The sequence below is a fragment of the Mirounga angustirostris genome, unplaced genomic scaffold, assembly GCF_029215605.1.
Source record: "Mirounga angustirostris isolate CCGP_5_RB_7025 unplaced genomic scaffold, mMirAng1.0.hap1 SCAF_1, whole genome shotgun sequence".
Classification (NCBI taxonomy): domain Eukaryota; kingdom Metazoa; phylum Chordata; class Mammalia; order Carnivora; family Phocidae; genus Mirounga; species Mirounga angustirostris.
The window spans coordinates 149091361-149114861 of record NW_026991709.1 but is presented as its reverse complement, the minus strand read 5'-3'; the positions used below and the strand labels follow the sequence as shown (position 1 = coordinate 149114861).

The 23501-nt window shown below is 45.9% G+C and overlaps 2 protein-coding genes across 11 annotated transcripts in view; both read left to right on the top strand.

Annotated features, from left to right (window-relative positions):
- The window catches only part of XYLB (xylulokinase), a 53949-nt gene extending 50064 nt beyond the window's left edge, over positions 1-3885 (top strand). For 4 of the 8 annotated variants that reach the window (XM_064590041.1, XM_064590039.1, XM_064590033.1 and 1 more), the window contains one exon: positions 169-3885. In XM_064590041.1, the coding sequence (XP_064446111.1) occupies positions 169-246 (78 nt within the window). In that variant the 3' untranslated portion in view covers positions 247-3885. The remainder of the gene's footprint in view (positions 1-168) is intronic. The other 4 variants (XR_010411136.1, XR_010411137.1, XR_010411135.1 and 1 more) reach the window with 4 other exon arrangements.
- Positions 3886-17505: 13620 nt separating this feature from the next.
- The window catches only part of ACVR2B (activin A receptor type 2B), a 41215-nt gene continuing 35219 nt past the window's right edge, over positions 17506-23501 (top strand). Inside the window, exon 1 of one of the 3 annotated variants that reach the window (XM_045904029.3) lies at positions 17506-17882. In XM_045904029.3, the coding sequence (XP_045759985.1) occupies positions 17831-17882 (52 nt within the window). In that variant the 5' untranslated portion in view covers positions 17506-17830. Of the gene's footprint in view, positions 17883-22587; positions 22859-23501 lie in introns of those variants that run through there. The other 2 variants (XM_045904028.3, XM_045904027.3) reach the window with 2 other exon arrangements.

Here is a 23501-nt window from a genome sequence, read left to right as displayed (position 1 = left end):
AGAACTACTAGCTTTTCCTCTTTTGAGACTTGTGCTTCCTTTCCTTTGCCCAGCACAAACACTTAAATTGCAAGTAAATGGGATGCTAAATTTTAAAAATTGCAAGTTGCTACGAGATGAGAGGCACCTCTCCCTCCCCATTCTAAACTGCTCTTTCTGCCCCTCCAGGTCTACGAGGCCCTTCTCCCGCAATACGCCGAGCTTGAGCAGAGAATCCTGTCCCAGACCCGGTGGCCTCCAGAGTGAATTCCTCAGGCCCAGGCACCCCTGTTAGCCCTGCCTGCCCAGGCTCACTGATCCCACTTTGAGCCATGCTCCTCCTGGACAGCAGGGATCCTCTTCCCTGTCCTGAGTGACTCTGCCTGCCCACCTGACTCCTTGCGGTGCTCCAGCCCTGCCCGGGACCACCTGAAACCCGCCTTAGCACATCTTCCTGAACATAAATGGGCTGATTCTGTGCCCTTGTGCCCAGGGCAGGAAAGCATCTGTCTTTTCCTGTCCTTTATCTTGGGAGGCAAGATAAAACAGTGAGTCTGGGATATGTCCAGTAAAAATTGTGACTTTGCCCCTTTCAAATGCAGAAGTAAAGCTAATATAGGGACCTAATCAGCAGAACAGGGGAGACAAAGCTATCCCCCATACCCCCACCCTAGCAACCTCTTCCCCAACTCTGACTCTTTGGCTACTTCTCCTCAAACTGTAACCCACAGCCACCTGCCCCCCCCCCTACTGTGACCCTGTGGTCCATCCTCCCTCCTCCAACGCTGACCCCCTCAACTGCTTCCTCCCTCCTCATTTCAGTGTCTGAAGGGCTTCCTAGTGTCTTCCTATCTTGTCTTCCCTGTGCTAACCCCTCCATCAAGTTTTTGCCCTTCTCACCTCCCAGCTTCTGTCCCCTCATCCTCTGTGATCTCTCCTCCCTCCCCATGCCCACCTTAACTCATTACCTCCCACCCAAAAAGCTTGACAGGGCTGATGACCAAGCTTCCTGTCCTCTCCCATCAGCTCTGCCCACAGGCTGCCTGACTCCCTGGCACACGAGACCACTTGCAGGGGCCCTCTCCCAGGTAGTACAGGGCAGCACCTCCCTCCCTCCATCCCTTCCTTCAGGGAGCATTTCTCTAATTCTGGATTTTGTTGATTCTTTTTCCGGGGTGTCATTTAACATATTCTCTATCTTCTGTATTTCCTATAAATTGGTGATTGGATCTAATACAGAGCTCCTCAACCTCAGTACTATTGACATTTGGGGCTGGGTAAGTTTTGGTTGTGGGGGGCGGGGCAGCAGGGTCACTGGCCTCGACCCACCAGATACCAGTAGCACGCCCTCCCCAAGTCATGAGAATCCAAAATGTCTCCAGGCATTGCCACATTATCTCCTGGTGGGGATGGGAAGGCAAAATTGCCCCTGGTTCATAACCACTGACCTAGAGGCTTGATCTGATGCACGTGGGATTATTTCCCTTTTTATGTCAGACAATTTCATAAAATGGTGCTGTGTTCTTCCATTGGGAGACCCATATGTCTGGTTTTATCTCATTTGGGGGATGTTCAATCCTAGCTCCATTAGTTCACTAGGGATACCGTTTTGTTATTCCTCTTCATTTATTACCCGGGATTCTTCTGTGTGAGAGACATTCCCTGCCCAATTACCCAAAAGAGCTAGGAGAGGCTGGATAAATACTTTCCTCTGTTTACCAGTTTTCAAAATAATGGGTTGATTCCCAAGCATCCTCTAACAGCAAGTAGGTTTTTATTTCTAGTGTCAATACCATACATTTAATATATTTTATGTATTTTAATCCATTACAGTAATTATTTCTGTCCTTGTCTTCTTTTTTGATAGTCATTCTTCCCAACTTTTCTCCTGCTTTCCTGAGCTTTCATTCCTTCTTCTTTACTGATAGTAATGCTCTGTGTAGTCCTTAATTATTGCTGGTCCCCAAATTTTTATCCTCATCTCTCTTTCTCTCCCATTCTATCTTCTCTTGTTGGATAATTTCGTCTCTTCTTGGGTTTCAACCACTGCTTCTATGCCAGGAACACCCAGACCTATGCTTTCATCCAGAACTTTCCTTGGAGTCTATTAGAATTCTCAGAGGGGTACTTCAGACTCCACTTATCTTCCCTTGCCCTTCCCCAAACCTCCTCTCGTGTTCCTGTTTCAGTGAACTGGCACCACCGTTCATCCATCCATTCACTGAAGAACCCAAACCTCAAATGCAGATGTCCTCTCCCTTTCCCATGTCAGATCAGTCACCAAGTGAGTTTGGTTATTCCTTTGTTAACTCCTAAAGCAGTTCCTTTCTCTCCTTCCCTCCCGTTTTACTTTGGATCCTTTTATTCCTTGCTCAACGTATCACAAAAGCCTACAAATAAAGTCCTGTGTGATCTGCTTCCTGCAGAATCCCTCAAATTTTACCTCTGCTGCAAGCCGTTGCCTAAACTGGAACTTCAGTTAAACCAGACTGCTTGTGGTTTCCATCCAGAGTGGAAAAATGCTGCAAACCAGGTCTGGGACCTGGTCAATCAAGGCAGTGGAGAGGGGGACGTCAAAGGAAGAGGTTTAGAAAATGAGTGGGACCAGCAGCATCACTTCTGAGAGAGATGAAGTCATCTTGAAAGGAAGTGGTGTCCCTAGCAGGCTTGGTGGATGAAGGGGAGAAAGAAAGCAGAAAGCTGAAGATAACAGCCTATCAATAGCAAGTCAAAGATTCAGAAGAAAATGGACAACTTTCCCACTCCTACTACCTAGACATTACTCATTAAAGAAATTTTACAACATTGACCAACAGAAAAAGATTCTCTTGGACCAAGAAACAGCGAAAGCCACTCAATCAATCCATTTCCCATTTTACCTCTTCCCTCATAGAGTTGCCTGTTATTGCAAGCGTGTCAACATAAATAGAACAAGGAATTCACTGTGTATACAAATACAGGAAGAAAACAAAGAATCATAACTTTTCAAGCTGATGAAATACTCCAAAATAAAGAGAACAAAAGAGAGTAAACTGTAACAACCCTCCAACATGAACTCTAAATTTTGAAACAATTGTGGATATGAAAGATACCACAGTTCAGAAAATTTAAAACTCAGAATAAAAATGAAAAAGCAGAGGGCGCCTGGGTGGCTCAGTTGGTTAAGCGACTGCCTTCGGCTCAGGTCATGATCCTGGAGTCCTGGGATCGAGTCCCGCATCGGGCTCCCTGCTCGGCAGAGAGTCTGCTTCTCCCTCTGACCCTCCTCCCTCTCATGCTCTCTGTATCTCATTCTCTCTGTCTCAAATAAATAAATAAAATCTTAAAAAAAAAAAAAAAAGAAAAAGCGGGGGGCGCCTGGGTGACTCAGTCATTAAGCGTCTGCCTTTGGCTCAGGTCATGATCCCAGGGTCCTGGGATCGAGCCTCACATCGGGCTCCCTGCTCAGCAGGAAGCCTGCTTCTCCCTCTCCCTCTGCCCCTGCTTGTGTTCCCTCGCTTGCGTTCTCTCTCTCTGTCAAATAAATAAAATAAAATCTTAAAAAAAAAAAAAAAAAGACAAAGCGGGGTGCCTGGGTGGCTCAGTCGTTAAGTCTGCCTTCAGCTCAGGTCATGATCCCGGGGTCATGGGATCGAGCCCCGCATCGGGCTCCCCGCTCCGCAGGAAGCCTGTTTCTCCCTCTCACACTCCCCCTGCTTGTGTTCCCTCTCTCGCTGTCTTTCTCTCTGTGTAAAGTAAATAAATAAAATCTTTAAAAAAAAAAAAGAAAAAGCAACAGGGATATGTGAAAAGAGAAATGACCAAGCTTGGGAAACAATTTGAACAAAAAATTAAAACCATCATAGATATGAAGACAAAATCACAACATATTCAAATAAAAATAGAGATGACTACAATTACAGTAAAGCATATAGAAGTTGGGAATGACAAAAGCTAAGACAGCAAAAAATACAGAGGAAGAGCTGAAAAGGTCCAGAACGAAAATGATAGGTAAAGAAGAAGTAACACAGGCAAAATTGGAGCTCCCAGAAGCTACCAAAAAAGAAGACTGTGGAATTGCTTAATACTTAAAACTGCCCCAGGAGAGGGACACCTGGGTGGCTCAGTCAGTGAAGCGTCTGCCTTTGGCTCAGGTCATGATCCCAGAGTCCTGTATCAGGCTTCCTGCTCAGCAGGGAGCCTGCTTCTCCCTCTGCATGCGGCTCCCCCTCCTTGTGCTCTTGCTCTCTCTGACAAATAAATAAATAAAATCTTAAAAAAAAAAAAAATGCCCCAGGAGAAATTTCTGAAAAAGCAAAAAGAAAACCTAAATCTTTATCTTGAAAGGGCCCCTTTCTTACATAGCAAAATTGACCCAGAATGATCAACTGAGACATATCCTGGCAAACTATTAAATTTTGAAGGTGAGGAAAAGACTAGACCAAAAGAGCTAGTCTCTTACAAAGGAAAGGTCAGGTTGGCATCAGACTTCTCAAAAAGCAAGTAGTGGTGGAGCAACATTTTCAAGAAGTATAAAGAAAAAAAATAGGAACTGAGAATGTGTTTTGTATCAAGCTAAGCTGTCCTTTAAGTATCAAGGACACATGTAAGTTTTAATCATGTGAGAGCTCAGGAAATACTGTACTCATAACCCCTTCGGATCTTACTAAAAGACAAGCTTCAACCAACTAGGAGATGGTTGGGGAACTTCAGCAAAAGGACTGGCGGTGAGCATTGAGTATCTTTAATTTCAGATTTAAAACCAAAATGAAAGAGGAGATGGGGTGAAAGAATAGTATCAAATGATATTCTTTGACAAGGTAGAAGTAACAATGAAATAAATGAAAAAGAAGGGAGAGGAGGAGGACAGTACAAAGAGGTCTTTGTTGCAAAGGCAGTCTGTACAAGGCAAAGGGCATCATTTAAAGCTGACAAACCAAATAGTTGGGGCTTAAGTAAGGAAAAAAAGAGACAAAGAATTATATAAAGGTACAAAGATAATCACTAGAAGATAGAAATCTCCCTCAATGCCCAAAGAAACAATAATAAAAGCAATAAATCACATAGTGAAAAACATGCAGTGAATGTAGCATCATACACAGTAAATACATAATAAAAATAAGCATAGAGTCAAATTAATAAACTAAAAGGCTCAACTCATCTATTTAAAAAAGTTCAAAAATGAGCAAAGGGAAAAAAAAAAAAGAAAGGCAAAACAAGAAATAGACTCTCTCTCTCTTTTTTTAAAAGTAGGCTCCATACCCAGCATGGAGCCCAATGCAGGGCTTGAACTCAGCCCTGAGATCAAGACCTGAGCTGAGATCAAAAGTCGAATGCTTAACTGACTGAGCCACCCAGGTGCTTCAAGAAATAGACTCTTTAACTATAGAGAACAAACTGGAGGTTATCAGAGGGGAGGTGGGTAAGAGGATGGGTGAAAAAAGGTGACGGGGATTAAGGAGTACACTTGTGATGAGCACAGGGTGATGTATGGAAGTGTTGAATCACTATATTGTACACCTGAAACTAATATTAGTTATGTATAAGTTAACATACGTATATGTATGTTAACTAACTGGAATTCAAATAAAAACTTAAAAAAAGTTCAGATTGGCTCACAAACCAGCATCTTATCTGTTATTTACAGGAGACATATCTAAAATGATCTGGGCACCTCAGTCGGTTGAGCGTCTGCCTTTGGCTCGGGTCATGATCCCAGGGTCCTGGGATCGAGTCCCTCATTGGGCTCCCTGCTCCACAGGGAGCCTGCTTCTCTCTCTGCCTCTGCCTCTCTCTCTCTCTCTCTGTCTCTCGTGAATAAATAAATCTTCAAAAAAAAATAAAATAATTGACCCATAAAAGCTAAAAATTAGGTGGGCAAAAATATACCAGGCAAATACAAATCATAAAAAGCAAGATTACAATATTGATATATGACAAAGGTAGAATTCAGGAGACAACTAGATAAATCAAAGGACACTATAATGCTAAAAGCCACAATTCACAATGAAGGTATACTAGTACAAATGTTACAGCCTCAATTATTTCATTTTTCAACTTTAAATTATTTTCTTTGATTTCACCTATAAATTCCAACAGAATCTATATATCTTCTGAATATATATTGAACTTTGCATCTTATAATAAGGAATAATAATACATAATCGAGGATACACCTATTATTCTCACTCACAGAAATTGGCCATTTATTATATCACAAAGAAAACATATAATTTCCACAAAATAGAGATAATACAATCTTCTTTAATCACAATGCAATAAAATGAGAAATTAATAAAATATATATTTTTAAGTTTCACCTGGAGAAAGACTTTTATGAATTATTCTTGGGACAAAGGGGAAATATAAACCAAAATTTCAGAGCTTTTAAAAAAAGATTGATGATTAAATCTGTGAGAAATAATTAAAGCATTGATAGGTGAAATATAGCTTTAAAATACTATAACACGTGTCAACTATACTCAAAAATTTTAAAATACTGTAACATTGATGAAAGAATAAAACTTAAATAAAAATACAACTCAAAAGCAAAAAAAAAGGACAAAATGAACAAAAGAAGGGATGTAAGAAATAATGATAAAATCACACATTAGAAAAACAGGAAAAAATAAAATTAATGAAGAACATTTTTATTATTTGAAAACAATTGGGGCACCTGGCTGGCTCAGTCGGTTAAGTGTCCCACTGATTTTGGCTCAGGTCATGATCTCAGGTTGTGAGATAGAGCCCCACATCAGGCTCTGTGCTCAGCACTTAGTCTGCTTATCCCTCTCCCTCTGCCCCTCCTCCTGGTTGCACTCTCTCTCTCAAATAAATTTTAAAAATCTTAAAAAAGGAAAAAAGAAAAACAATGAAAAGAGACAAACCACTAGCTAACTTATGTAAAAGGGGGAGGAAGTAGAAATATTAAAAATAAAAATGATAGTGAAAAATTAAGATTAAAACAAAATAATTTTTAGTTTTAAGGACTATTTTGTACAACTCTGCAAATAATTTGGAAACCTAGATGAAATGGTAATGACCTAAGGTACTAAAGTGATTCCAGTAGGCGTGCCTGTGTGGCTCAGTCGTTAAGTGTCTGCCTTCGGCTCAGGTCATGATCCCAGGGTCCTGGGATTGAGCCCCACGTCAGGCTTCCTGCTCCGCGGGAAGCCTGCTTCTCCCTCTCCCACTCCCCCTGCTTGTGTTCCCTCTCTCGCTGTGTCTCTCTCCGTCAAGTAAATAAATAAAATCTTAAAAAAAATAAAATGACTCCAATAGAGAAAGTTTAAGCAGACTAATTTTCATTAAGGGAAGTAGAAAAGATTATCAAAGACCTATAATATGAAAAAGGCTCTAGTTCAGATGGTTTCACAAGAGGATGCTACCAAACCTTCATTGTTCAGTTAATCCCTTTGCTATATAATGTATTTCAGAACATTGGAAAAGAAGAAACACTTCCAGATTTTTTTTAAAAGATTTTATTTATTAATTTGACAGAGAGAGACACAGTGAGAGAGGAAACACAAGCAGGGGGAGTGGGAGAGGGAGGAGCAGGCTTCCTGCTGAGCAAGGAGCCCGATTGATCCCAGGACTCTGACATCATGACCTGAGCCAGAAGGCAGATGCTTAATGACTGAGCCATCCAGGCGTCCCGACACTTCCAGATTTTTATGAAGCAAATATAACATTGATTCCCAATACTAGGTTGCAAAAATAGCCCCAATTCTTCACTTATCCCTATATCCACATACTTGGCCATGAAGTTTTGTTGTGTCCTCCCTGTCTGACTCTGGGCTCAGCCATGCAAGTTTGGTCAATGGGATTTTCACAAACAAGATGCAAGCATTGGCTTGGAAAGTCCTTATGCAATTGAGATTTCTCTCATTTTGCTCTGTCTTTATTATGAAATGTTTGTGCCTAACCTTGCCTGGCCAAAGCCATCAAGGTAACTGACTATCCCAGACATGTGAGTGGGTCCAGATGAGACCAGAAGCACTGCCCAGCCAAGTCCAATCTACAGATTCATGAGCTAAATACATGTTTATTATTTTAAGGCATTGAGATGTAAAGTGATTTATTCACAGTAATAGATAACTGACATAGAAATTGGTGCAAATCAAAAAATGATTATATGTGACATTGGAGCTGGGCTGTGGGTGGGGCTTGGAAAAATGGTGAGAAAATTATTTTAGGAGGCTGAAAAATGCAAAGAAACTGAGCACCTGTGGTAACTTGGAAGACAGAAAATGTACCTCCTGAACATTTGGGCTTGAGAGAAGACATTTCTAGGCAGAATGTTGAAAATGTCAGCTGACTATTACTCAGAAAAGAACTAGCCAGATTTGAAGTAGAATTTAGATGGAATGTAAAGATGCTAGAACAATAACTTCCTCATCTCCATCCCTTTAAGCCAATAAAGATATCAAACTTATGATACAGCTTTAGGTAAAAACAAAATCAAGGGCTGAAAGACACTTGGCTAAGACCTCTGAAAGAATCAAGGCATTGTCTAACAGACTTTTCCAGTTGATTAAAAATGACTTCCAGGAAATATAAGATTCTTGTCCCACAGCAGCTTGATATCTAAAATATCAGTGATTAAGCCCAGAGAGCAAGTGATATCTCAAAATGATTGGATATGGCTTTTGGTGTAGAGAGTGGATTCAAATCAGACCCAAAAGATCCACAGAACTTTTTGGAGAGGTATACTAATAAAAGTGACATCAACCTAGATTAAAAGGGACTAAATGTAAAAAGACTCTGGGCCCCCAACTTTCTTTGGACAGGAAGCAGTTTGAGGAAGTTGTTCAGAAGGCATATTTTCCAATGCCCTCTTCAGAAGTGTTTAAGGAGGGCAATGCAAAGTGAGAGATGTAGAGGGTAAAGCCAAGAGCCACGGAGAACAATGGACTGGGATGCCACTTTCAGTGTGGCAGATAAGCTCTAAAATGACCTGCAGTGATCCCTGCCTCCCGGTATTCACACCCTTGTGTAACTCCCACCTCCTCAGTGTGAGCAGGACCTATAACTCGATTCTAATAAAAAATGACCAAGGTGATGGTATGTCACTTCTGTAATTATGTTACATATAAGTATAACTGCTATCTTCCTAGCAGACTCTAATGACTCTCCCTTGCTACCTTTGATGAAGTAAGCTGCCCTATGGAGAGACCCACATGGCAGGGAAGTGAGCAGCTTCTGTCTAATGACCATCAAATGATTGAGGCCCTCAGTCCAGCAATTCACAAGGAGCAATTCACATGACTTTGGAAGTGAATCCTTCCGTAGTCAAGCCTCAGATGAGACCCCAGCTCTGACCAACATCTTAATTATAGCCTAGTGAGAGGTTCTGAAGCAGAGGACTAGAGGACCCAGGTAAATCATACCCAGATTCTTGACCTACAGAAACTCGGATAATACATGGGTGTTGTGCTAACCCACTAAGTTTGTGGTTACTATTATGCAGCAATAGATAATTCATATACCCAAGGAACTAGTCACAAACCATTCCTCATCTCTAGAGCAGGGGAACCTGCTCTTACATTCCCAGTGGGATTTTAGAATTGCTATGGGCAAGTGACTGCTATATGCTTTCATTCCTACACTTACCAAATGATAGTGCTTTTGCAATGATCTTGTCCTTGTTTCCACCCACTTATGTGGGCTATTTGAGAAGCAAATAATTGGACTTTTTGGTTCATATGTCTTTGGATCAAGAGTAGGCACAACCAGGGGTGCCTGGGTGGCTCAGTCGGTTGAGTGTCCAACTCTTGATCTCAGCTCGGGTCTTGATCTCAGGGTCATGAGTTTAAGCCCTGCATCAGGCTCCACACTGGGTGTGAAGCCTGCTTAGGATTCTCTCTCTCCCTCTCCCACCAGCCCCCACTGTGAACATGCACATGCTCTCTCTCCCTCTCTTAAAAAAAAAAAAAAGAGTAGGCACAACCAGACTTTACTTAGATTGTGAAATCCTAAACCTGATTGAGATTTTGCAGGGCTTTGGGATGGGAATGTGCATATTTTACATGTGGGAATGCTGTGTATAACTGCGGCCATGAGGGAAAACTGAGATAGTTGCAGAAATGCAACTTTGCCACGCTCTTCCCTTCTGACTCAGGGTTGGTTGTGTGACTTGCTTTGGCCATATCAGTAAATGAGATGCAAGCTGAGGCTTGAAATAACTTGCATGAGTGAGTTTTTCTTGCAAAAACAGCATTACATGATAACATGAGAAGGTGACAGACACATGGAAAGAGCCTGGTTGTCCCAGGTGCTCCAGCCAACACCTGGTTGAACTGCAGATGTGTAGGCTAGCCCAGCCCGTATCAGAATCACCTCAGTCACATGAGCAGTAAACCTTTTACTGTTGTAAGCCTCAGGCTTTCTGGCTGCTTGTTAGGCAGCATTATTTTAACAATAGATAACTGCTATAATACCTAACCTCATGAAGATTATATAAAATAAGGAACTACATATCAATCTCTTATTAATATCAATGAAATTATTACCAGTTTTGTCAAATTGTCTATGATTTAGTGTAAATCATATTTATAAATGATAAGTTTATCAAGTATTATTGGATTAATATCAGTAAGAAAATCCCAAATGAAAAGATCAGTAAACAGAAACCAATAGGGCATTGAAGATGATCTGTCATGATCAAGTGCAGCTTATTCCTGAGTGGTCCAGTATTAGGAAATCAATGAATACAGTTCCCCATTTTAATAGATCTAAGAAGACAAGCAATTTGATTATGGCTATTGAAAAGTCTTTTGACAAAATTTAATACTCATTTCTTTTTTTTTTTTTTAAGATTTTATTTATTTGTCAGAGAGAGAGAGAGCACAAGCAGGGGGAGTGGAAGGCAGAGGGAGAAGCAGGCTCCCTGCTAAGCAAGGAGCCTGATGCAGGACTCGATCCCAGGACCCTGGGATCATGACCTGAGTTGAAGGCAGACGCTTAAGCCACTGAGTCACTCAGGTGTCCCTTAACACTCATTTCTGATTAGAAAGAAAAAAAAAACCTGGTAAAAGCCAGCATCTACTTAATGAGGAATCACTAGAGTCATTCCTCCTAGAATCAGGAATAAGTCAAGGAAGTCCACCACCGTCACTACTATTTATAGTGTATTAAAGGTAGCAGCCAGTGTAATTAGACCAGAGAAAACCAAGGCATAAGAATAGGAAAGGAAGAGACAAAACTTAAGAGAATCAATGCTAAAAATAATGCAAATAAGAAAAGTCAGTAAAGTAGCAGAACATAAAGTTTTAATAAAAAAAGCAGTGTTTACATATGTAATCAATAAAAATTATATGTTGTGAAGGACAAGAGCCCATTTACAGCAGCAGAAAAAAAGTTAAAGTACTTAAAATAGAGGTATAAAAATAGATAAAATAGGTGTAAAAATAGATGAGCAAGGGATGCCTGGGTGGCTCTGTCAGTTAAGCGCCTGTCTTCAGCTCAGGTTATGATGCCAGGGTCCTGAGATTGAGGCCCACATCGAGCTCCCTGCTCAGCAGGGAGTCTGCTTCTCCCTCTGCTTGTGCTCTCTCTCTCTCCCTTTCTGACAAATAAAAAATAAAATCTTTAAAAAAAAGGAAAAAGAAAATTGTCAGCAACAAACAACAACAAACTATGGACAGAAAAAATAAATACTTTTTAAGCATTTTTTAAAATGCTCAACCTCCTCCATAGTATCATTTCTCATCTACAAAATTGACAAACATCCAAAAGTTTGATAAAATGCTCTGTTACCAAGGCTGTGAAGCTGGTATGAGTGCAATTAACAAAATTAAATATGAATGTGATCTAACAGTTTCACTAAGAATCTGCGTGAAAGTATTAATAAAGCAAAATATTTGGAAAAAAGAAAATATTGATTAACATAGGACCAGTTGAATGGATTATGGTACAGAAGAAAAAAGAATAAGGAAGATCTGTATGTACTGATTCCACAAACATGGGGCATTTTTATTTACTTCTTTCCTTCTATTTATTTCTTTAATTCCCCTCAGCTAAGTTTTCTAATTTTTTTTTTTTGAGAGAGAGAAAATGAGAGGTAGCAGAGGGAGAGGGTGAGAGAGAGAATCTTAAGGAGGATCCATGCCCCATGCAGAGCCCAACATGGGGCTCAGTCTCAGCACCCTGAGATCATGACCTGAGCTGAAATCAAGAGTTAGATGCTTAACTGACTAAGTCACCCAGGCATCCCTAAGTTTTCTAATTTTTAGTGTACATGTCTTACATGTATTTTGTTAAATTCATCGTTATTTAAGTGCTTTTCAAATTGTGCTAAAAATATACATAGAACTTACTACTTTTATGTATATAATTCAAGGCCATTAAATACATTCACAATGTTGTGCCACCATCACCACTGTCCATCTCCAGAACTTTTTTTATCATCCCAAACTGAAACTCTTTAGCATTAAACTACAACTCCCATTCCCTTTCCCCCAGCTCCTGATAGCCACTATTTTACTTTCTGCTTCTGTAAATTTACCTATTTTAGGTACCTCATATAAGTGGAAACATACAACAATCCACAAGTGGAATCAGACAACAACAATCATGTGTCTTGTTTGTTTCACTTAGCAAAGTGTTTTCAAGGTTCATTCATGTAGCGAGGCTGAATAATTTTATGTGTACTCCACATTTCATTTATCCATTCATTGGTTGCTCGATGTTTGAGTTGTTTCTGTCTTTTGGATATTGCAAATAATGCTGCTGTGAATATTGATGTACAAATTTCTGTTTAAGTCCCTGCTTTCATTTCTTTTGGGCATGTACTTGCAAGTGGAATTGTTGGATTATATGGTAATTCTGTGTTTTTTATTTTTTTTAAAGATTTTATTTATTTGAGAGAGAGTGAGAGCACAAGCAGGGGGAGTGGGAGAGGGAGAAGCAGACTTCCCGCTGAGCAGGGAGCCCGATGCAGGACTCTATCCCAGGACCCTGGGATCACGACCTGAGCTGAAGGCAGACGCTTAAGACGTTGAGCCACCCAGGCGGCCCATGTGTTTAATGTTTGAAGAACTGCCATACTGTTTTTCCACAGCAGCTGCACTATTTTACATTCACACCAACAATGCACAAGGATTCCAATTTCTCTACATCCTTGTCAGCGCTTGTTGTTTTCTGTTTTTGTCTTGTTTTGGTTTTTTGTTTTGATAATAGCCATCTTAATGGGTGTGAAGTGGTATCTCATTGTTTTGATTTGTGTTTCCCCAATGACTAGTGATGTCAAGCACCTTTATGTGCTTATTGGCCATTCATATATACTTAATATTTTCTGAGGCTGTTGTAAGGATTTTTCATTTTTTAATTGTTTATTACTAGCTTATAGAAATGCTCTGTGGTATAACTGCTAGCATATAGAAATGGATTTTTGTTTGATCTTGTATTTTCTACCTTACTAAATTCACTTATAGTTCTGGTGCTATTTTGCACTAGTAGAATAGGTAGGATTTTCTACATATGTCATGTCATTTGTAAAAAAACAAAACAAAACTGTCTTACTTCTTCCATTCCAATATTTATTTCTTTTTCTTGCCTTGTTCCAATGGCAGAACATCCAGTATAATGTTGAATAGAAGTGGGAAGAGCAATCATCCTTGCCTTATTCCTGATCTTAAGAGATGATTTTCTTTTTTTTTTATGATAAACTGCATGTTTGTTGCAGGATGTAGGATGTGTATGTGTGTGTGTGTGTGTTTATCCTCCTTGGGGTTTACTAAGCTTTTTGGATCTGTGGGATTCTAGTTTTCATGAAATTGGAAAAAAGTTTAGCCATTATTTCTTCAAATATTTTTGCTGTATTCTCTGGGATTTCAGTTAGACATGTTAGACAATTTGATATTGTTCCACAGGGCATAGAGTTTCTGTTAATTTTTTTTCCAGTCTTTTTTTCTCCCCCATACTTAATTTGGCTAGTTCCTATTGCTATGTCTTCAAATTCATAGATCTTATTTTTCTGTAGTGTCTAATATGCTGCCAATTTCATCCAGTTAATCTTTTTTAAAACAAGATAGTATATTTCTTTTATTTCTGGAAGTCCATTTTTGAAATATTTTCATTCTCTCTTCATTATGTTCATATTTCCCTTAAATCTTTCAGTATATTTATAACAGGCTTTAAAAAAAATCCTTGACTGATAATTCCATCATCTCTCTTTTCTTTTTCTATTGGCTGATTTTTCTCCTGCTAATGGGTCACATTTTCCTGTTTTTTTCTCATGTCTAGTAAATTGTTATTAGATGTTAGGCATTGTTCATGTTTTATTGCAGAGTGTCAGAATTTGTTGAATTCCTTTTAAAAGTGTTAAACTTTTGTCTGGTTAATACTTAAGTTACTTATGTATCAGCTGGATCAGTTCAAGGCTTGATATTGTGGGCTCACAGGGGGAGCCTTTGTTTCTGGCTAGTTTACCTCCACTACTATATGGAATGACCCTTTGGGTTTCCACTCTGAGGGTCCTGGGTGTTTAATCAGGACTTTCCACTCTGGATGGCTAGAACTATAAAAACTTACCTTTCCTGTGTGAGTTCTTGGTGCTATTCAGCTTATAGCTCCTCTTTCTTTCTTTCACCCTATGGAGTTTCATTGTATGTATGTACAATTCAGAATTCAGGAAAAGACTCAAGGAGACTCCTCTGCAGATGCCCAGCTTTCTTTATGTAATTTCCTCTTCTCTGGTACTCTGCCAGAGTAAAATTTGCTCTTAAATTTGCTGTAGCCTTCTCCATCTTCAGTCTCACTTTCTGTTCTCAACTCTGCAAGGTTGCCAGGCTCTGCTTGGGATATGCTTCCTGCGTTGTGGACTGGAATTTGTCTCCAGGCAGAAAGCAGGGGCAATCATAAGGCTCCCTTCATTTTTTTTTTTTTTTCTCTCAGGGATTACAGCTTGTGTAATGTCCAAAAATAGTTGCCTCCTATAGCTTGTCCATTTTTCTTGTTATGGTAGAAGGGCAAATGTGATTCTGGTTCCTGTGTGATGGCTGGAAGAAAAAACCTTATCTAGCTCAATTTTGATTCCACCTCTAGCAGTTTCTCCTCAGTGTAGGAATCTGATCTAAAACAGAGGCCTGGCTAATCACTTTTTTTTTTTTTTTAAAGATCTTATTTATTTGTCAGAGAGAGAGAGAGACAGAGCATAAGCAGGGGGAGTGACAGGCAGAGGAGAAGCAGGCTCCCCACTGAACAAGGAACCTGATGCGGGACTTGATCCTAGGATCTCTGGGACCATGACCTGAGCTGAAGACAGATGCTTAACTGACTGAACCACCATAGGGTATCCCTGGCTAATCACTTTTAAAAGTTCACAGGGACAAACTGTTCCAACTCTTTCTATTCTTAGAAGAGACTCCTTGCATTCACTTGTGGTCGGATTGGGGAAGCCCCTCCCAGTTTCACCTACTGTTCTTAAGTTATTAAGCCATGCTTTCCAATGAATCTCTCTTAGCTGTTTAGGGATTCTGTTGTTCTCATGAACCTTATCTACCTTGTTGTGTTCTTCAGGTTCCCCTTGCATAGATGCTGATCCATGTAAATTTTATTGCCATTGGTAGTTTGTAGTTTGTCTCCATTTGCTCGTATTTTTGGTGTTTTGGGTGAAACCTTGTCACCTAGTTTTCTTGTAAATGTACATGGATTTTCTGTTTTTTGTTTTTGTTGTCATGTAGTTGATCTGTGAGGATTTTGGGAGAATTCAAAAACTGTGCAGCTACCAACCGAGCTACCACTTTCCTGGAATCTGGTAGAAGTTTTAAAAGCCTGAATATAATTACTTTCCCTCTTTCACTGCACCCTGAGCCCTTATTGTGATACCTCTCCTGGCGTGGAGTAGAAGAGAGGAACCAGCCAATCTAATTGTTGGCACAGTGGGTTATAGTTGATACCTACCAGTAGGGAGAAGGCATCAATTTATCTTTCCTAGAAAAGCCACTTATTCTGAATATGGAGTTGCTTCCCCTGCCATCATGTGTCTGTCGATATAGCCTCCTGTAGGATTACCAAATACCTGATACATAACCAGGGTATCCCATACCACACTGCTTCTTGCTCAGAACACAGTAGCATTCAATCCTGTGTTAAAAGGCCCATACAGGGATTGTGGCAAGGAGGTGCTGTCGCTTTCCACAGGATTTTCCGGACCTGGAAGGGACCTTTAGAGCTTTCAATCTTTCTGGACTCCAAAGATGCCACACTTTGGAGTCACTACCCAGATGCTCCTGATGCTTTTGAAACTAGGGTGGTGGGCCCTCATTTCGACATCAATCAAGGCAATTTTGTTCTGTATGGTGGACTTTTACATAATATTTTGTTTGTATAAGGTTTCTGCTTTTTGAAAAATGCAAAGCAGAGGAATCTAACCTCTTCACTTTCTGTGTAAGGAAACAGGCTTAGAGAAGTGAAATAACTCAGATTTCCAGGCACCACCTCCTTCCTGATTGTCCTTGCCCTGCTCCTGCCTTGCTCCAAGAAAGGTTGTGGCAAGTCAGGAGAAGCCAGAGGACAATTTCTGTATCCAAGGGTCCTGCACCTCATCCCTGAGTTGTGATGGGCTTTCCATCTTTAGCTGGGAGCCCTATCGTGACCTTCCTAAATTCTGGTTGTGTGATAAGGAGAGTGGAATCTGAGATGAAGAACAAGGGGCCCCAAGGAGGAACGTGGCAGGTGAAGAGGACAGCAGGACCATTCGCCAGACAAGATCTTCAACTGGGTGGACTGGAGGCAACTGAGAACAGTTTTGAAGGTGCAGACTGAAGCAGTGGTGGGGGTGGGGGTGGGAGTGCTGAGGACTAGAGTAAGGTTGGGGAAGCCAGTTGCCTTTGGTCCTTTTCCACCTCCTGCTCCTCTGCGGGGAGGGGCTCGGCGCCCTCTCTCAGACAGCTGGGTCCAACTACAGGATGCCCATCTGTGCCTTTGAGTGTGTGTTAGGGTTGCAGACGTGGAGGACTACCTGTCATTTCAGAGAAGATAACCTGTTCTGCCGATTAGTTCGGCACGAAAGACACGACTCTCCCACGGTTCACACTGACCCACATTTCAAAGGTGGGGAAACGGAGGCGCGGGGCGGGGAGGGAATCCAGGCAAGTCCAGTGGCTGTCCACCCACTCCCGCATCGCAGGGCAGCGTGCGTTCGGGAGGGTGGGCTCTAGCGCGGAGCAAGAGTCCGAGGTGCGGCGGCCACGGGGTCCCGGGCCCACCGCCGCCACCTCTGTCAGCGCGCCCTGCCTCGCCCTCCAATCCCGCGGTGGTACGCGACCTCCCAGAGGGCGGAGGGCGCGCGCTGGGGGCGGAGCCTCCTTGTTGTTGTTTCTCCGGGGCACCGCCCCTAAGGGGGGCGCGGACCACGCGGCCGGAGGGCCCGCCTCCCCTCCCCCTCCCCGCCCAGCTCGCCCGCCTCTTTGTATCCAACATCCGGGTTTCCCCGCTGGCTCGGCTCCGCGGCCGCGGCTCAGGAGCCATTTTGGACTCGGTTCAGCTCCCCTCCCCCCACCCCTCCCCCCCGTTCATGGCCCCTCCGGACTCGGCCCCTGCGCCCGGGGCCCGGGCCCAGCCCCGCCGCGCTATGCCTGAGTCGGGCGCGCCCCGGCCCGCGCCCCGCCGCCGCCCCCCGGCCCCCGCGTCGTCCCGGAGCCCGGGCCGCAGCCTGCGCCGCCCGCAGCGGCCCTGAGCCCGGCCCCGCCGCCCGGCCCTTGGAGCCTGCACGCTGCCCGGGGACTAAGGCGCAGGAAGCGCGCGGGGGAAGAGACCGAAGGAAGAAGCGGGAAGAAAAGCGCAGCCGCCGCTGGGCCCTGCGCGCCCCGGGAGCGCCGCGCGGCCCTGCTCGCGGGCTCCGGGTGTCCGCGGGGCGGCGCCGCGGAACATGACGGCGCCCTGGGCGGCCCTCGCCCTCCTCTGGGGATCGCTGTGCGCGGGTAAGGACTGGGCGCGGCGTGGGGGGCGCGGGGAGGGCGCGCGGGGCCGGTCTAGGGCGCCGCGCGGTGTTTACCAACAAAGGGCGGGCCCGTGGCCTCCTCGCCGCGCCACCTGCACCCAGCTTGCACCTCCCGGGGCGGGGACTGGGGGCGCGCTGGGCGCCGCGCTCGCCGATCTTGGGGGGACGATCTTGTTTTTGCGGCGGCCTGGAGACCCCATGATCGGGGCCGGGATCCAGAGCCTCAGGGTCGGGGTTCAGGCTACTCGGGCGCGTGGAACCTAGGGAGAGTGAGAGGAAAACCAAAGCGTGGGGAAGGTGGCCAGATCTAACCCGGGGGTGGCGGGATCGTAGGTGCAGGAGGCGCTGGGGGCAGGACTACGCGACCCTCGGAGCCATTAGGTGTAGCGAAGGGAAGGGGCCTGCTTCACACAGCCAGGAGTCTCCTGCACCCCATCCCACCGGCGTCTGCGTTGTGTTCCCCTCAAGGCGGGCCGTTGGCGCCAGCTCCCACCTACGTTTGCTTTCCCTGCGGCTGCCCCAGGACGCGAGGTGCGGTCACCCTACGGGACCGCTTTGTTCGGGGCCCCTGAGAAGGGAGGTGGGGTGCAAAGAAAAATTAACAGGTCCGTTTCTGCCTCTGAGAAGCACGTGGCGGGGGTGGGTGACCGGCAGGGCTAGCGTTCAGCTCGCGTGCCTGTGGTTGAGGGTGTGTGGGTGCGGGTGTATACACGCGGAGTTCCGCTGGGAAAGCGCTTTTCCCCAAGGCCCAAGCAGTGATTTTCCTCTTCTAGTGGTGTTGGGGCGCGCCCAACTCGGGTTGCGCGCAGGGATGGGCCCCGCATTCCGGTTCGGATGGCTCCAGGTAGCCCTGGGAAGCGTGGGGAGCCGCGCATTGAAGCTCCAGGGAGAAGCCCAGGGAGGTCGGGGCGGTTGGTGCGCGGAAGCCGGGGCGCTGGGTCCTGTGCGTCTTTGTTCCCAGCCCCCATTACACATGCAGCGCGGGTCCCCTGCCGCCCGCGGTGGCGGCAGCAGCGCAGAGTCTGGGAAACCCGTGAAGGGCGGGGCCTGGCGTGCAGGGGCGGGGCAGGGATCCCCGCGCTCCTGCGGGGGTGACGATGGGGGATCTCCATCCTCTCCCACCCCCACTCTCGGCCTCCTTTTAACGTAGCGTGGCTTAGTTGTCTACACCCAAAGCAAGTGAGTTGTCTGGAGTTTGGAGTTGCGTAGCCTGAGCGCAGGGAGGAGAGGATGAAGACCCTCTGTTGGTACTTGGGCACAGTGTAGCAGGGGGCGTCACGGCTCTTTTGGAGCCATTTCCCGTGTGGTAGAAGCAAAGTGGTGGTGTTGAGCTCGTTGCTCCCTCTGCCTTTTAAGTGCTGCTTTGAGATGCTTCTGAAGGCAAGGAAGGCATTGCGCTCCGGAGCATAGGGCCGCGCAAGCGGACTTAATAGGCTCTCAGTAGCCCACCTGGCTGTCTAGGTTCCTCTGGAAGGTCCTGTGCTCTTCCAAGGCCCAGCCTGCACAGGGGACCTCCTTCTATGACAGGGCACCTCAGACTTGGAACCCTCATCCTAATTTGTCTCAGTCTCGTCTCACCAGTCTCATCTCCTTCCCTGATGAGGCAGGACAGGGTGGGATGGGGCCCCTGGAAGGACTGTATCTCCCTCTTTCCCTCCGCTCCCCCCGCAGCCCGGCTCGGGCAGTGCTGAGTAGTGTGCTCTGCAAAGTGGGGCAGACTGGAATCCAAGGACCTATGTTCCTGCCCTGACAGGAAGATGGGGTCGCTGGGTGTTTCTTGTGGTCACACCAGCCAGTTCTCTGGTGGCCACTGCCCTGACCTGTGAGGAGCTCTGGGAAGAGCTGCCCCAAGCCCAAGGAGGGGGAGAGCTGGCCCTCCTGTTCCTTTGATTTCATGGATGCCCTTCCGTCAAGCTCTTGGCTTGCTGTTTAGAAGTACCCCATCGCCTGCAGCACACAGGAGGAGGATCCAGAACAGCACTGTCCAACAGAAATAGAGCACCAACCATGTATATAACATAAAATTTCGTAGTAGTCGTGTTAATAAAAGGAGAAAGAAACAGGTGTCTTCGTTGGCTTGGGCTGCTATATGTGAAGACCACAGGCTGGGTGACTTCAATAACAGAATTTGTTTCTCACAGCTCTAGTGTCTGGAAGTCCGAGATCAGTGTGCCAGCATGGTAGGGTTGTGGTAAGGGCCCTCTTTCTGGCTGGCAGATGGCTGCCTTCTCATGCATCCTCGAGTGGCCTTTCCTTCGTGTTTGGAGGGCGGGGTAGAGAGAGATCATCCTTCCTCTTCTACTAGCCCCAAATTGAGGGCCCCACCCTCATGAACCAGTCTAACCCTGATTACCTCTCAAAGGCTCCAGCTCCAAATACCATCATATTGGGGGTTAGGATGTCAACATACGGATTTTGAGGGGACACATATAAACATTCAGTCTATACCTCTGAAACTAATAACATACTGTATGTTAATTAATTGAATTTAAATAAAAAAACATTTCGTCTATAACACAGTGAAATTAACTTTAATGGTATGTTTATTTAACCTAATATATACCAAGTAATAATTTCACCATGTAATCAGTATTAAAACAGTTAACGAGACATTTTACATTCTTTTTTTTTGTACTATCATCAAAATCTAGTGTTTATTTTATACTTAGAGAACATGTCAACTTAGACTTTCCCCATTTCAAGTGCTCAGTAGTCATATTTAGCTAGTGGTTACCATATTGGTTGGTGCAGGTCTAGAAGAAAGGGGGGAATTTATGGTATAATAATGGCACATGGTGCTTGTTACAGGATCACTGTTCATTTAGTTCTTCAAGTTTTTTGTGTTCTGTGCCTGGCTCAGTATCCTTGAGAAATAAGTTATTTGGTTCTTGCCTTGCAACGGACACCCTGGACGCACTTGTGTATCTCTTTAGAACTTCTGACATTTGTCTCTGTATTTGGGGTTCAGGTTAGGGCCTGTGGGGGTGGAGTGGAGACTTTCTGAGTGGAATGTCAGGAGCCACTGGTGGAGAAGGACCTGACTCTTGTCAGCTTTGACTGCCCAAGTTGTCCTCATGGGCTGGATGCTCTGATCCACAGATGTTGTCTGTTTCCCCGGGGGAGAAATGTGTATGAGTGATGAGTGAAGTGAGCCTCAGGCTTGTTGTAGTGGTGGCTGTCAAGGGCTGTTGGTACCATTCCCCAGGGAAAGGCATCCTTTGCTCCCTATCCTTGTACCTGCTGGGTACTCCTCGCTGGAGGGCTGGGCTGCCCTTTTTGGGAGGAGTGGACACCCTTATCTCTTAGAGGCTCTTCTGAGGTAAATGATACCAGAAACTCACCCAGCCTTCCAGGCTCTACAGCTGTGTGAATAAGCAAGTCCTGGGATGCCACAGTCTCCCACAGCTTGGGTGGGCCTCTGGTGTACTACTCTGCAGGGTCTGTCTGGGCATCGAGAATCGCCAAATAGCACCTGGACCTCTCCTGGCGCTTCAACTAAGGAATTTTCAGGGAGCCCAGTGAAGGGTGCCCATTCTATACCATGGACCTTTGTATCGTGAGCCCCTCTGAGAATCTGTTGAAAGCTGTGGACTCTTCCCCCAGGAGAATACAAATAGAGAGAAAGCATGTGCATGTGAGAGCCAGCACATGCATTGTACATGCACACTTTCTGTTTTGCCCTGATACCAGCAGCCTATAGCCCCCTGGATTGCACTCCGTGAAGTCCTGGCTGCGCTACACATAGCCACTGTACCAGTCCTGAGGGGCAGCTTGTTGCCCTTGGCGGGGGGGGGGTGCACTGGGCTTGTTCCCACATTGCTTCTAACCACCGGACAGGACTTCTTTACTTCTGCCTTTTGTGATCCCTGTGTAGTGTTTACATTCCAGCCCTGCTCTCCTCCTTTTTCTCCTCCTCCAGGCAGCCCTCCCTTGAGTGCCTATGCATTCAGCCCCTTCCTGGGAGCTCACGGTAGTGCAATTGGGGACCAAGGGATATCAAGTTTAGAGTTAAGATTCACTTGTAGATACTGGCCTGTTACTGTGGATGGAGATTTGGGGGCTGTGAGGAGGGGCTGGTGTGGGAATACTTTTGAGAATGACACTGGATGCACAGCTCTCAGGCAGGGTCCTGGCTGGGTAGACCTCATTCTAGGACAGGGTTTCTCAGTCTTGACACTGTGGACAGTCTGGACCCCATGATTCTTTGTTGTGTGTGTGTTTGGAGGGTGTGGCGGCGAGACCTGTCTTGTGCATTGTAAGATGTAAGATGTTTAGCACCATCCCCGGCCGCTGTTCACTAATTGCTAGTAGTCCTTTTAATTTTGACAACAAAAGTGGCCTGGGTAGAGGGGTTGCAAATCACCTCAGGTTGAGAACCTCCGATCTAGAGGTGCTTTAAAGAGACAGTTGTGGGAGGTGGGGTTATGGCTAATGCCCACAGCACCCCGCCTTCCGGGATTCAGGGTGGGAGGTTGGAGTCTCCTCAAAGCCTGGGAGATCCCTGCTTGCTCAACCTGCTCGGCCTTGAGAGTTTGATTGGAAATGAGCGGTTCAGGCGTCCCTCGGCCAGCCAGCGAGGAGAAATCTGGCGTCCTTGAGTTTTCCCAGAAGTGGTTCGGGTTTCAGGGAGGTGGCGGCCGTGGGTGGCCGGGCAGCCTGCCTGCCCGCACCCGCCCACCCGCCTCTGCCCGCCGCCTTGAGCTTTGCACGGGGACCTCGCCCTCCCACTCGCGCAGAATGTCAGGCAGTGCGTGTTGCCGGGGCCGCCGCGCCGCCTGGAACCCCGGGGCCGCCGGCCGGGGAGCCGCCCGAGCTGCGGCTGGGAGCTGAGGCTGGCCGGAGCAGCGCCGGGGCTGCAGCAGGACGCGGGCATGCCCCTGCCCTCGAGCAGGCCGGCCGCCTGGCGCCCCGCCGAGCCCGGGGACGCCAGCGCAGGGGAGCAGCCTCTCCCCCGAGGTACGGGCGCAGGCCTCCACCTTGGCCTCTGGGGGGCGGCGGGCAGGGCCCGGGAGGTGGGGTGGGCAGCACGGGCGCCAGCACTGGGGTTGGTCTCTCTGGGCGCGTGTGCCGGGCTTGGCAGGTGGGCAGCTGCGCGTCTGTACTCCACTCCAGGCTTTGCTAGGGAGGGCTTTCTGGGGGCTCCTCTCCGATCTCGAGCTCAGCAAGGCACAGCTTGCCGCCCTGGGACCCGATTGCAGACTGGGCTCTTAACGGTGGGAGGACGCAGTCCTGAACGCTTGCGTTTCCAAGTTCTCCACACCATTGGTGTGTCCAGTGTTTATTTTAAAGGGCTTCTTACTGTGGTTGAGACTTCTGGTTCCATCTTGTTGCCTTCTCGGAATTCTTTATCTACTTTCCTTCCCACCCAGTCACCAATTCTTTGTAGACACCCACCCTCTTGGGGCTTCCTGTTTTCGGTCTTTCTCCACCAGACTCAGGCCCAGCCCAGCCCAGAGGTGCCTGTTTCCTCAGGACTTGGTGGCGCTGCTCCTGGATGCCCGAGTTGGGGGTGGGGATGGGAATGGGGGAGAGGAGATGCTGCTGCCTTGTGAGTCTCTAAGTTTCTCAGTGACGTCTATGTCCGAGGCGCTGGAAACTG